The sequence below is a fragment of the Epinephelus moara genome, chromosome 8, assembly GCF_006386435.1.
Source record: "Epinephelus moara isolate mb chromosome 8, YSFRI_EMoa_1.0, whole genome shotgun sequence".
In the NCBI taxonomy this organism is placed as follows: domain Eukaryota; kingdom Metazoa; phylum Chordata; class Actinopteri; order Perciformes; family Serranidae; genus Epinephelus; species Epinephelus moara.
In genome coordinates, this window is record NC_065513.1 from 17,186,708 (window position 1) to 17,200,132 (window position 13,425).

The following is a 13,425-nucleotide window of genomic DNA, read 5'->3' on the forward strand; positions in this document are numbered from 1 at the left end:
TATTTTTTTTCTGTCTTCCTCTGTCTTGCCTCGTCCTTTATAGAGCTCCATCGGTGTGCAGTGTTCTGCCTGCTGCAGCTGGGAGGAGAGATCTTTGACACAGACATGGTGATAGTGGACAGGACGCTCACCGATATTTGTTTTGACAACACCGTCGTATTGTAAGTCATCTGCGGGCTACATAATACTCACAAAAATAAAGCCTCACATACAAGCTGAGTGACACTGATGTGGCCATATTTATCACACGTGTATCGTTTCACAGCAATGAAGCCAGCCCGGGTTTTGAGCTACGTGTTGAGCTGTATAGCTGCTGCTCGGAGGACGACTACTCAGCAGGGAGCACGCCAAGGAAGCTAGCCAGCAAACTGAGCTCCTCACTGGGGCGATCAGCAGGGAAAAAGCTCCGGGCAGCCATGGAACCTGGGCCATGTAGTCCTGTTAGCAACGGAGGGGCATCTCCTCTTCTGCTGCCAGTTCCCTCTGTACCGTAAGTTTGAAATATCAGCGAGTTAACATATTGCATAGAGAAAGAAAGAATATATATTTCAGAGAGCTCAAGTAGGCATATTTATGAACATGCACGCTCAAATAGAATAAATTTCTGTCCTCTCTCTTGTGTGCTGACAGGGGCCCCAAGTACCACCTCTTAGCTCATACCACCCTGTCACTGTCACACGTCCAGGACAGCTTTCGCACACATGACCTCACCATCTCAGGCAACGGTGAGTGGCAGCCTCCATCAATCTGTCTCCTCACCATCTTCCTCTTTTCCCTGCCAAATCAGCCATCTGTCTGTTTTTTGTGCTCCTCTCACTCATCACTGTCTCACTTCTCCTCCCTGCATTCTAATAATTTCCCTTAAACCAAGTTTACCATGCGTCTTCACCCCTCCTCCTCCTCCTCCTCCTCCTCCTCCTCTTTCCCCTTCCTCTCTGTCCTCCTATGTTCTCTGACAGACAGCCATTGTCAAGGTCACAGTAATAAAGGCCGTGCTTGTGAGGTGACTGCTCTGTAAAGCTGTAATGATGTGGGCTAACAAGGGCCCAGACCCTCAGACAGACAGGCCCCTAGTGTTTTATTCATTGGCCCTTCAGCCTGCTGTAAAGTTTCATTGCTGCACTTCATGACACTCCCTGCAGCTGCCAGTCATTTACACCCCTGTGCCTTGTTTTGTGTGCAAAGGGGGGGCAGCGTGACGTGAAGGGAAAGTGTGTGTCTCTGTGTTTGGATGCACATGACTATGCATGTTTGTGTGTGAATGTTGAATGTAATGAGAGACTATTTTTATTTATTCATGGTGTTTATTTTTGCCAATCCATCTCTCCCCTGCAGAAGAGTGTTCGTACTGGCTGCCGCTCTATGGCAGTATGTGTTGCCGCCTCGCAGCTCAGCCTCACTGTATGACCCAACAGATGATGAGCGGATGTTTGAAAGTTAAGGTAAGTTGGCAGGTGTGTTTGCAGCAGTGACGGGGGAACTGTTCCTCTCAGGGTTTCAATAGATTTTGGCTTTTGTCCTGGTTTATTTCTGTCCTTTTTTTCCACCTCCATTCCCTCCTCTTCCTCTTGTGTTGCCATGTTTCTTTGTGTTTCTCTCCCCGTCTTTTACTCCACATTTCACTCATCTTTTTCTCTACCTTGCAGCAGTTGGGAGGTGACCCTCAGAGTTGGACAAAAGTGTACGCCGTTCTAAAAGGAACGAGCCTTTTCTGCTACCACCGGCAAGAAGATGTGGAGGCTAACGTTGAACCAGCTTTCACGATTGCCATCAACAAGGTGATCAAAGGAATCTATCAGGAATGGAGTAAAAGACTCCATAGGTTGACCCAGCTTTAAAGAACCTATACTGTTGTGTAGTTTTTTTGGTAATGCCTGAGGCATCAGTAGCATAGAAGTAAATAAACTGGGCTTGTGGATTGCTGCCAGTTTGAATCTCAAGCCAACTGGTAGACTGAGCCAAAAAAAGTAAATAAGATATGAGCTCTTTTCTTAGTAACTACTATTAAGGTGCCCTTGAGCAAGGTACTTAGCCCTCAGTTGCCCAGTAGAGCTGCTCAGAGGCCAATAGTAGAAAACTGCGGGGTTTTTTGCTCAGCTTTCAGGTGTAACGAGAACTATGAAAACAGCAGGCATGTCCTGTTGAAGGCTTTAAAGGTTTTAAAATGAAATCTGTTCGATATGTTCTCAAGTCTCTGCAAACACAATAAGACACAGCAGTCAGTCCTATCCAGCTAGGAATCGCTTTCCTCTCAACCCTGCGTTTTTCCAGGCACCAAAGTGAAGGACGGTCAGTCAGCCAGTCAGGTACTTGATCATTTTATTTCCTGTGTCTGTGAGATGATGCCTGTGGGGCTTCTCATTCCTTCCATTGTGACTCATTCACTCTTTTGTAGCCTCTGACCCTGAGCTCACAGCTGACACAGAGCCAAGTCAGTCAGATCAGATCAGGTCTGTATGATACTTTTGTTAGTCAGTTGTCGCTTCCAAAGAGGAAGGACGAGAGAGCGCAGTGTGACAGACAGATGAATGGAACAACACTGCCATCTAGTGGTCATACACAGACCTGGGCACATTTGGAGTAGAACGAGGATGTGGGAATTGGGAGTGTGCACCTTTTGTTGGATAATTGCTGAAGGGAAATGGTTTGGAAGAGGACTAATTAGTGGCTTTATTAGTGAGGGCTTATTTTCAGTGGGGACTTAAAATTACAATTGCCGTAATGATCACTTGTTGCAGCACATAATTTTGTTCATTCAGGAGTGCTGGCATTTATCCCTGATTGTAGTCATTTTGTGGCAGATGATTGTATTCTTTGTCGCTCTCGCATTTCAGGAGACCAGAATACGTGCGTCAGAGAAAGACCCTCAAAGTAAAGTTCAGAATATCTGTATCAGTAACCAGTACGGAGGTGAGGAGGTCACACACACCCTCACAACAGACAGTCGGGAGGACACACATCGATGGATGGAGGCATTCTGGCAACATTTCTATGACATGAGTAAGTACATGCAGTCACTGACATTCTAACAAAGGTACTTGAAGGAATACTTCACCTACAAAATGATCATTTGGGTATCAATGTCTAAATCTAACTGTGTTGAATTTGTCAAGAAATAGTTGGCCAAAATTTGTGTTTTTTGTTTTGCATGCCTCCATGCTGAACGAAGAATCCAAACACAGAGAAAACTCTTATAAATCGAAGTAAAGAGGGCCACGCTTCACAACAGCAAAATTATCCATTTTCAAGATCTCACACAACTCGTGCAGTATAATGCAAATGCTCATTTATCCAGATGTATGCTCAGTACTTCCCAAACTCATGCATTTTCACTAAAACCAAAGCCAATTAGAACTAATACGAGTAGGGCAACTTGACAAGCGTACATTGGAACTTTGCTTGTGCATTCCATTGGGTAGAGTTCAAACGTTCAAGCTTGCCAAGGCGCACTACTCGTCTGTTAGTAAGACTGTTTTTATGTGGAAGCGTTTTAAATAGTAATGTTTTAGCAAAAATGCATGTGTCTGGGGAGTACTGAGCATACAACTGGATAAATGAAAAATGGGTTGTACTACACAAGCTGTATGATAGTTTGTAAACAGATGTATTGATACAGTTTTGCTGTTGTGTGGACCCAATTAATCAAGAATGTTCTTCGTTTTTTAATTTCTTCGTCCACCATGAAGGCATGAAAGAAAAATAAAGTTTTCTTCCTGAATTCACTGTAACACAGGGTGGGTAACTGATATTCAAATTATCATTTTTTGGGTGAAGTATTCCTTTAACAGATTCCATTTCAAGGACATAACGTATATTGTACTGTTTAACATTCTGGATCTGTTGCTTGGTGCATTGAAAGTGACCAGTTTGTCTCCAATGCACAGGCCAGTGGAAACAGTGTTGTGATGACTTAATGAAAATTGAACTGCCATCACCAAGGAAACCGGCCCCTGTCACACCAAAACAGGGCTCACTCTATCACGAAATGGGTAAGATCTCTCCCTGATCACATCGCTGTGGATATGAAAATGAAAAACACTTTTAGCTGGGAAAGAAAAGTAAAAGCAAAGGCAGGGAAAGAAAGCACTGTGCCTGCATTGCATGTGATTGTGTGTAGCTTTAATGCCTTGGGTCCTTGTGCATGAGAGATTCTGTCACAATTAAATTTTCCTCTTCAGTATCTCAAACTCACACTCTGCTTACTTCTCCGTAGCTACTGTAGAATAGAATGGGTCGTATCTCTGACACGCTGACTCACTCTCTGTCTTCTCTTTCTCTGTTCCTCTTTGTCCTTTCCAATTTTCCCTGTGTGTCCTGAATCCATCACTCCTCGGCTCCGTCTCTTTTGTCCTTATTTATTATTTCCTTGTGTCCTCATACAATATTCATGATCAACACCACATTTTTCATCAACTTTCGGCATTCATTTTTAATGGGCGAATTATCTTTATCCTTCAACGAATCTTTTTTGCCTCTCTTCTCATGCCTTAACATTCATTTCCTTAATAAACTCACATCAACATTCATCAATTTCTCTCGTGACCATCAAAACACATAAAAACTGAACTCCACATGTTGCACACCTCCTATCCACTTCATCCTTTCTCTCACTAACCCCCCTCTCGGTTTTCCTAACCCCTCCCTTCCTGGCAGCCCCTCTTGCAACACCCTCTTCTGAGGGTCTTCTGCTGCAGGATAACGCTGTGTCTGCTGAGATTCGTGCTCTGCTCTCGTCCTATTACAACGACAGGTGAAGTAACAGGAGTAGGGCTCCATATTGTTATGTTGTGGCGAATGTTGCAGTCCAGAATTTACTGCAGATCCAGGATCAGCCCCACCTGGAGGAGGACAGGATCTTTTAGTTTTATCATCAGTCATCATAATTAAGTAAACATTAAGATGTGCAGGATTAAAATTTACAAGACATAATTAGTTTTTTGTTTTTCATCATTCTGCTCGACTGTACAATGCATTACCAGACAAACAATAACATCCTCTAATTTGTCTGCGTATTTTCCTTATAAACTCAAGAATACATTTCAGAGGAGCATTTCATGAACTGCAAATGTGTCTCTAAATCTAACCATAATATGTACTTTCAGTTAGATCAAAATATTCATTCAGTCTGCATTAGCACAATCATAATCCTTGCTTTAAGAATTAAAAAGAATATTAAGAAAAGAATAACATTTAAATCATCTCAAGTTATGACTGGATTAGCAGTTTATGTTCCAAATAGTAAGAACTGGCTCGATCCCACTATACAGCAGTGTAATGATGACTTTGCTGCATCTCTCCTGCAGTTATTGAGTCATCTGATGACCTCAGCAGCACTGTGTCAGACATCCTGGCTCGGAGGATGCAGGAGCTGGAGCTCCGCAGCCAGCTGGGCACCTCCCCCACCTGGATGTCTATGTTTGAGGAGAACAATCCCAAAAGCGCTGGCCGCCCTCGTCCCTGTACTTCTCGCCTCTCTGGCCACAGCCCCTGCACCCCTCACCGAATGCCCCGGAGCCCTGCGAGCCCTCACCGCTGTCCACAGCTGAGTCTGCTGTCCTCAGATGCGAGCCTGACTTCGGACAGCGACAGCCACTGCAGCACCAGTCCTTGCTCTCACCGCCACGGCTGGCCCGAGCCGTCGTCAAACTTCTCCCTCTTGTCATCTTCTCCCTCCCGCTTGAGGCCACGCACTCTGTCCCTGGATGCTAAGCTCAGCACCCTTCGAGGGAGGGGGTACGGAGGAGGAGGGACCCTCCAGTGCCCCTGCCAGCCTCCTCCCTCCTCGCTGCTCGCCCCGCTCCCCATGTCCTCTCGTTCGCCTCGCTCACAGCGCAGCACACAGACCACTCTCTCCTGCTCCAGCTCTACTTCCAGCAACAGCTCCAGCAACAGCGAGGGCAGCCACAGCCCCGAGTCATCTGAGGGAGCCCCCTTCTCAAGGCCCTCCCCGGCTCGACGCAGCCTCAGGAACCTCAGGGCCAGACTTGATCCTCGCAACTGGCTCCAAAGTCAGGTGTGAACTAGTTCCGCCTGAGAGACGTTTTATGCTGGCCTAAAGGCAACAGTGCTCATTAAACCATGGTTTAACTGGCTTAACATATGTGAACCAACCTCAGGCAGTCTGCTAGGCCACATGCACAGCCCTGAGGAAGATAAGCTGCCTCTAGCCTGCCTCCTGGTGGAGGATGGATCATGGAAGACCCTCCTGGGGCAAACTGGAATGTCTTCCAACACAAAGGACAGGTGACAATCACTGCAGGCAACTCTGCACTTTGCTGGATTGCCACAATTCTGAAGATGGTCCAGAATGAAATGGGAGGTACTCTGCTTGCTTTGAGAAATTATTATGGTCATGCTGCTTGGGAGAAAGTGATGCTAAGAGCTAAGGACATGCTCCGATAAACACACTGGGCCTACTGTCTGTCCTTAGACTCCAAGGCTTGAACTAGGCAAGGTTTTGTTTTGTCCTCTGCATCAGCCAACCCGGCCACTCAAATCATCTCTACTAATGCACTAGCAGTATTTTGACTGGATGTTTCCTATCTGTATTTTATAAATAAAGGTGTGCGGTGTTAATGCTATGAAAGCCAGTGAGCATGTGGCAAGATGAACATGCAAGATGAACATAAGGTTTAATCAGTCAAGAGTTTTCAAGTGTTAGAAACTGGTAAGTGTGGAGGGAAGGGTTGGTGTCTGTTTTCTTTACTGTGATATCTACTTCAGTGTACGCATCTAATTATTCATACAACAGATGATCATTGTGGTTCTCCTAAAATTACTATGCACCATTTTTTTTTTCTTGCATGATTTGACTTACAGTTAAAATGTTGAACTACTTGAGATCATTTCAAAAATGGATCTGGTGAAAGCTTAACTTTATGCAAGTGCTCATACATACTGTACTGGTTATTACTGTGATTTCTTCAGGTTAAAAATCTGTGCTCTGGTCTTAACTTTACACACACTTATCTGCACACTATTGACGGGTTATCTTCAGAAGTGGGTGACAGCTTCTTACATACAGAGAACAAACTCTAAAATAAGCTGAAATTAATCAAAGCTTAAAGGGTCATTTTGATACTTTTCAACCTAGACTCTAGTTCCCATGTTTTTGTGTCTTAGTGACTAATGGGAACAACAAATTTTGAAACTGGTCCAGTATGGAGTGAGAGTAGTGCAGCGGACAGCAGCGAAACAGGCTGCAATTTAAGGTTAATGGGAAATTGTGCTCTGTCAATGTAAGTCCACTTAAAGTGCTTGTTTTTGACACTGACAGGCTCAGATTGTTATTATAAGTATCTTTCATCATAGTGACATCATGGAAAGGATCCCTACAATAAGCCCGGAAATTGCTATCACCATGGCCACCGGACTCCATTTAAGTGAACAGTAAATTTTATCATAGTAAAACACACTTTATTCAAGGTTGACAGAAACAAAGTAAAAGTCACAAAAACAGTTGTGATTAGTCTCTCCACTGTTTCAACAATCACTGATTTGGTTGAAATTAACCCTTAATTCAACCATAATGTTGCCAGACACTTAGAATAATAATCTGAGCCTGTCAGTAGCTAAAACAAGCACATTTAGTAGACGTTAACTGACGGTGCACAAATGCCCCATGGGGTTACATTGCAGCCTGTTTCGCCGCTGCCAGCTGCACCACTCTCTCTCAGTACTGGACAATTTTAAAAATTGTTTTTCTCATTTGTCACTTAGACACAAAAACATGGGAAAATAGAGTCTAGGTAAAAAAAAAAATACTGACATTACCCTTTAAGTATTATTGAAACTCAAGCCATTCATATAATTCTGCTACATTGTAGTGCACTGCAGTATTTTAGGATTCCGTCAAGAATCCTGGTCCCTGATTATGAAATGTCCAATAAAATGTGAAACATCCACCAATCAAATATTATGCAACTCAGAAATCTTAGAAATTATTTTACAGTTGCTGTATTTTTAAGCAACTTCTATAAAGCTGAGTACTTGCATGAAACCCCACTTAACTTCTAGGTCGTGATAGTAAGATTGAGATTAAAATTTTTGTTTACACAGCCATTCATGGATTTAATTATATAAGTTATTGTCATTTAGACAACTGAACAGCTTCTTGTCACAAGGAAACAATCATCTGACTCACGGCGTCCATGTGAATATCTTGTAAGGAGAGTCTGTGTCTGTCAGTGCAGTAAAACCTCTTCTTCTCCATCTCTGTTGTTTACTGTAGATTCTACTTTGGTAATAGTTTCCCCTCTTGGGGTTCAGAACTCGTACAACCATTTTCACTAAGAATTAAAACTGTCAGATGTTTGAAAAACAGCATTTGTTACTGTAAATTAATTTTTATAAGTTAACAAATAAACCTCCTCTCTTTGTCTTTTGTTACAATATTGATTTTGTTATAAATGCAGCTATATTGATATCTGATTATCACGATGTTAACAGATGATGTGCAGATCTTTAACTGTTACAAATAGATAACATTGAATGTTATAACCTTGCAAGTTTCTCGTGTTAGCAGGCTTTGTGTTCTGCATGTACGCCGTCCTAGAAGGCGAACATAAAATGAGAAATCTCATGTTTATATAATATAACATTAATTATAATAAATGTTTTATCAATTCACAACTGGCTGTCTTCACTTACACATCGACATTGTTTTTATGCCTCCACAGCTGTGGTCAGAGGCATTTTGTTTTCAGGTTGTTTGTCTGTCTGTGCATCCATCCCATTCCCTTGAACGCAATATTTCAGCAGTGCTTTGAAGGAATTTCTTCAAATGTGGCACAAACGTCCACTTGGACTCAACTAGATTTTGGGAGTCAAAGTTCAGTGTAACCTCCTGTCTGTCTCATTCTTGTAAACATGATATCCCAAGAACACCTTGTGGGAATTTACTTTGATTCGGCACCAACGTCCACCTGGACTCAAGGATAAACTGATTCGATTTTGGTGGTCAGAGGTCATTGTGACCTACAGTGTCCATCTCATTCTTGTGAACACAATATCTCAAGAAGGCCTTGTGGTGAATCAAAGATGAACTGATTAGAATTTAATGGTCGAAGGTCACTGTGAGCGCACAAAACACATTTTTGGCCAGAATTCAAGAATTCATATGCTAATTATTAAACAAAATTTCACACAAATGTCCAACAGGACAACATTATGTAGTGATGACATTTTTATATCCAAAAGGTCAAAGGTCAGCTTCACTGTGACATCATAGTGTTCTGCAAAAACACTTCTGGCCATTATTTAACATCATAACTCAGGAACAGAAGGAAAGACATTTGGTCACAAACTGAATTGGTGACACTAATCTCAGGTGCCCACCTTAAAAATGTGCTGACTGCATAGATCTGTGCTGCCAGGTTAAATATGTGTGTGTGAAGCATCTACGTTAGCAGCATCCAAATTTAAACCACAGTCTACTGTCATGGCTACATATGAGTCTGGAAAGACGTGGATGTAAACTGTACCTGCAACTTGACTGGTTTGCTGAGGCAAACAAACATGAGGTGGTAATTCTAGTTGTTAACAATTAAATACAGTATTTTGAACTCTGGAATATTACATAATAAATCTGTTAATGGCATAACCTTTTTAGATGAAATCATTAATCCTGTGTCTTACAGTGTGATTAATATATGAATACATTCTTTACTTGTATTGACACAGTAGCACAGAATATTTGAGTTATAACAAGTCAAACACACCCTGTGTTTAATTTCTGTATAGTAAGCTGAAACAAGGCTCAAGGAAACTTTCTTTCTTTTCCACCACGTACACTTTTCCTGCAGTGGGAGAGCTTTCTGTTAGATCACTAAAGTACTTTAAGTGCTCTGCACTTTGAGCACATGATGGATCATCTTCTATCCAATTCTATTCCTCTCTTTCTCCCTCCAGCAGCTAAATCCCACAGGAGATCCCATCTTATGTGAACACCTGAAGATAAAATTTCACACAGACGCTGCAGTTGTCTGTCTTGTGGATGCATCAAGAAAGGCAGGTAGAACAGAGGCTTTATTGTCAATGTTTCGATACCAAAGCCGTAGATTTGCCAATAGTACAAAGCACTGTTACAAACGTTGGAGGTAGTCGACACTGAGCCTTCACTGAGCATTGTAAAATGCATAGAGAAATACTATGGCCATACTGACTCTGCTTTCTGTTTGCAGTGCAGAGCTGTACCATTGTTGTGCTATTATAATTTCACAACTGCTTAAAGTATAAAAATCAAACATATAACCATATTCAATCCAACAAATACATATTCATTAATATAGAACAGAATCACACTATAAATACTTTATATTATATGCTTCATATGATGCTGATTATTGACTTATGTAACCCAATCGGGGCATTTTACACAAAGTTTGGCAATTATAATATATTTTGTTGGATTACATAAGTGAATGAAAAATGTTACATCAAGTTACAGATAAATAAGGGCTGTCTCCCCTCCATATCTAAACATCTTTCTTTGTGCACTTGTGCTTCCCTCCAGCTCCATGATCCCCTCTCATTAGCAGGCACTACGTGGGTTATATGCCCGCAGCGCCACCCCCGCCAGAGTACCCCAGGCAAATGTGGAGAACTTTGCAGGGCACGTTCCAGCTCTGCTGATATATGTGGATGCAATCCGATGGAGCCGCTTTGCGCCAAAGGTGTTGTAGTGTCCTGGGAGGACTTGGTCAACCTGTTAAATGAATTTGCCAGTTGTTAGACACTTTAAAAATGATGTACGGTACATGCTACATTCATTTATAAATCATCAGCTGAGGCACACTGAAACATCTGTATCCACTGCTGTGGTACAAAGCTCTGATTTACTGTAAGGATATTATGTACAGCTGAAAAACAAGTTCTGGTAAAAAATTTTGATTTACAAGTAAATTTCCATTCTTAGAATAAATTTGCTAGAGATGAGGGGAAATCCTCATTTGGGTAGCGATGTTCAATCTCTTACTCTTGTGATCAAAAATGAGGCTCAATTCTGACTTTGTTATGTGCATAGTTCTATAAAAAATAATAAATATAGCAACTTCTGATCACACAATATCAATTTCAGGTTTAAAATCCCAACTTCCTGTTAGATTGCACAGAGTCCAGTTCAAATCTCACACACTTCACGTTTAAACTCTGGACGGAGTCAGATCGTTCAGTTGGTTGAGCAGATACAGATGGACGCCTCTGTCAAAAACATCATAACAGATCATGACCCTCTACATCTAGTATTTCTTAGATGATGGGGTTGGATGTGCATCAAATCTCAATTAGTCTGACCCATGATATGGAACCAGGAGCTGAAATGGTCCTGTTGTGTTTCAGTTTTACCTGTTCGCTGTCCACCAGCCCCACCAGGCGCTCACAGCTGCTGATGTAGTCATTGACGTGGCTGTAGGGCAACCAGTCAATCATGGCGCCGTCATACACCACATCCCCACTGAAGAGCAACTTATTGTCACGGTCATGGAGGCAGATGCTGCCCCGCGAGTGACCGGGCATGTGGAGCACCGTCAGCTGTCTGTCACCCAGGTTGATGACATCACCTGGACAGGAGAGAGATGTTTTTCAAAGTCATTTCCACATATTATTGTGTAACATATGCATTTCACTCACAGGCGTACTAAATCCTTATGTTCCTCATAATTTGGTCAGCTGGAATTGATCCAGGGTTATATTTGTGTTTCCCGCATGTCACCTCATATCATCATGATGTCCAGGACATTCAGTATATCATTGATTTGGTACAGATCGGTGTGAGCGAAGGGTGAAACTGAAACACTGAGCAATGAGATATTCCAACTGCACTGCAGCAGTGGCTCTGACACAGCAGAACCAGTCGGTGCACCGCCTGATGGTGCAGAACTTACACTCTGTGAGAATACTAGAATACTAAAGATCCAAACAAACAAGTTTGGGTCCAAACTCAAACACAAGACAAAAATGCTTTGAAGCTTTGTCATCGGTTAGGATAAAATGAATGAAAAATCTGTCATGGCATAGTGTGAGTTTATTCTGTTAGTGACTGATTTGGTGTGTATCTGCCATTAGCAGAGTGGGTGATGGTTAAGTCCATGCTGTGCAGTTAATAATATGGGATGCCTTTCATAAGCCCATCTCTGCATGCTCTTTTTCTTTCTTTCTTGGAAGTGCCAGAGTCATCAGCACGCTGGCTTAAAATAGAGCTGCTCTGCAAAGACTGATAAAGGATGAGCAAAGCAGCTGCCTATAAAAAATTCTTCTTGTCACATATTGTCACATATTGCCTCACCTTCTGCACTCTTTACATAGCCCATAGTATGTTACCTAATGAGCTATTTACACCTCACCTCAGCAAACACAGCATCCTTTGCAACATAAGCTTTGTGCATCATACATTCATATTCTGTATGCCTCTATATTCATAGGAATGTGTGTGTGTGCATTGTTTTAGCAAGTCATTTTTGGTCTTCTGCCAAATTCATTGTGCGGTGAAATCCCCCTGTGGGCATAGGAATAGGAGGGATTCCTCTGTATAGAGCTAATGTACGAGCTACAGCTACTGGGTCCAGGCGCACCCATTAAATACCGTCTAATGGTATCGACCATGATGCTTATTCCTGAGCAAATGCGTTTAGACCTTCTGACCTCGCCTGTGATCACAGACCCACCCCCCTTACAATAAATCACACCTGCAGAATCTGCAAAGGTTGCATCTCCTACCTACCCTCCTGCAGGATGTGTGTGGGCTGCACAGCCTTGACTTTGTAGTGCCTGGCCCTCCATCCCGGACTGGGAGCCTCGGCTATCTCTCTGTCGCTGAGCCAGGTGGCCGTCTCGAAGTTGTCTCCGTTGGCCAAAGCATCGACCTCGGCGCTGTGGACGCCCACCTGTTGGAACTGATGCAGACCGCCCGAGTGGTCGAAATGGGCGTGGGTGGCGATGGCCAGCAGCGGGTTCTTCCTCTGCGGGTCCTCGCCCAGCAGCCCCTTGCCGTCTATGTAGTCAGGTAAGCTCCTCAAGCCCAGCCCGGTGTCTATCACCACGTCCTGGTGCGAGCCGCGGAGCAGCCAGATGTTGGCCCGGTTCTCCGACTGGTAGAATCGCTCCTGGATCCAGAAGAGTCCGTCTCCCAGCGACTTGTGGGCGTACCAGTCGGCTGCAGACATCCCAGTTCATGCACGTGTCGAATTAACCTGCTGCGGGTTTGGGGCTGTCAGGTGATTCAGCGGCGGTGAGGTGTAACTAGCCTTCCAGCTAGAGGTGATATGTTTTCATTGAGGTTGGTGTGATGGTGGCTGCCGACACACCCTTGTAGGAGGGGAGCGTGCTCATTGGACGAACAGAGGAGTGACGACAACATAAAGCGCGATATTCTATTGGCTGTAAATAGACTCCGCCTTCTAAAACGTCACGAGGGGCGGGACGAGTGAA

General features: G+C 43.2%; 2 protein-coding genes across 5 annotated transcripts in view; one reads left to right on the forward strand and one right to left on the reverse strand.

The window, feature by feature from the left end:
- Window positions 1–8,612, forward strand: part of rtkna (rhotekin a) — a 69,389-nt gene extending 60,777 nt beyond the window's left edge. For 3 of the 4 annotated variants that reach the window (XM_050051763.1, XM_050051764.1, XM_050051765.1), the window contains exons 4-11: window positions 44–161; window positions 266–490; window positions 631–725; window positions 1,336–1,442; window positions 1,647–1,778; window positions 2,835–3,000; window positions 3,885–3,989; window positions 5,304–8,612. In XM_050051763.1, the coding sequence (XP_049907720.1) occupies window positions 44–161; window positions 266–490; window positions 631–725; window positions 1,336–1,442; window positions 1,647–1,778; window positions 2,835–3,000; window positions 3,885–3,989; window positions 5,304–6,019 (1,664 nt within the window). In that variant the 3' untranslated portion in view covers window positions 6,020–8,612. Of the gene's footprint in view, window positions 1–43; window positions 162–265; window positions 491–630; window positions 726–1,335; window positions 1,443–1,646; window positions 1,779–2,834; window positions 3,001–3,884; window positions 3,990–4,653; window positions 4,751–5,303 lie in introns of all 4 variants that reach the window. The other variant, XM_050051766.1, reaches the window with a different exon arrangement.
- Window positions 8,613–9,029: 417 nt separating this feature from the next.
- Window positions 9,030–13,297, reverse strand: mblac2 (metallo-beta-lactamase domain containing 2). Its single transcript, XM_050051011.1, has 3 exons — window positions 12,719–13,297; window positions 11,344–11,558; window positions 9,030–10,705 (listed from the first exon to the last, which is right to left on the reverse strand). Exons 1-3 carry the CDS (start codon window positions 13,158–13,160, stop codon window positions 10,532–10,534), a joined length of 831 nt encoding a protein of 276 aa, XP_049906968.1. The 5' UTR covers window positions 13,161–13,297; the 3' UTR covers window positions 9,030–10,531.
- Window positions 13,298–13,425: the final 128 nt, after the last annotated feature.

What these genes read in the sequence shown, in the direction of transcription:
- mblac2 (XM_050051011.1), bottom strand. Translation starts at nt 13,160, where the DNA reads ATGTCTGCAGCCGACTGGTACGCCCACAAGTCGCTGGGAGACGGACTC. An exon ending in CACACACATCCTGCAGGAGG is followed by an intron (nt 11,559 to 12,718) that starts GTAGGTAGGAGA and finishes TCTCCTGTCCAG; the next exon opens with GTGATGTCATCAACCTGGGT. An exon ending in GGCTGGTGGACAGCGAACAG is followed by an intron (nt 10,706 to 11,343) that starts GTAAAACTGAAA and finishes TTCATTTAACAG; the next exon opens with GTTGACCAAGTCCTCCCAGG.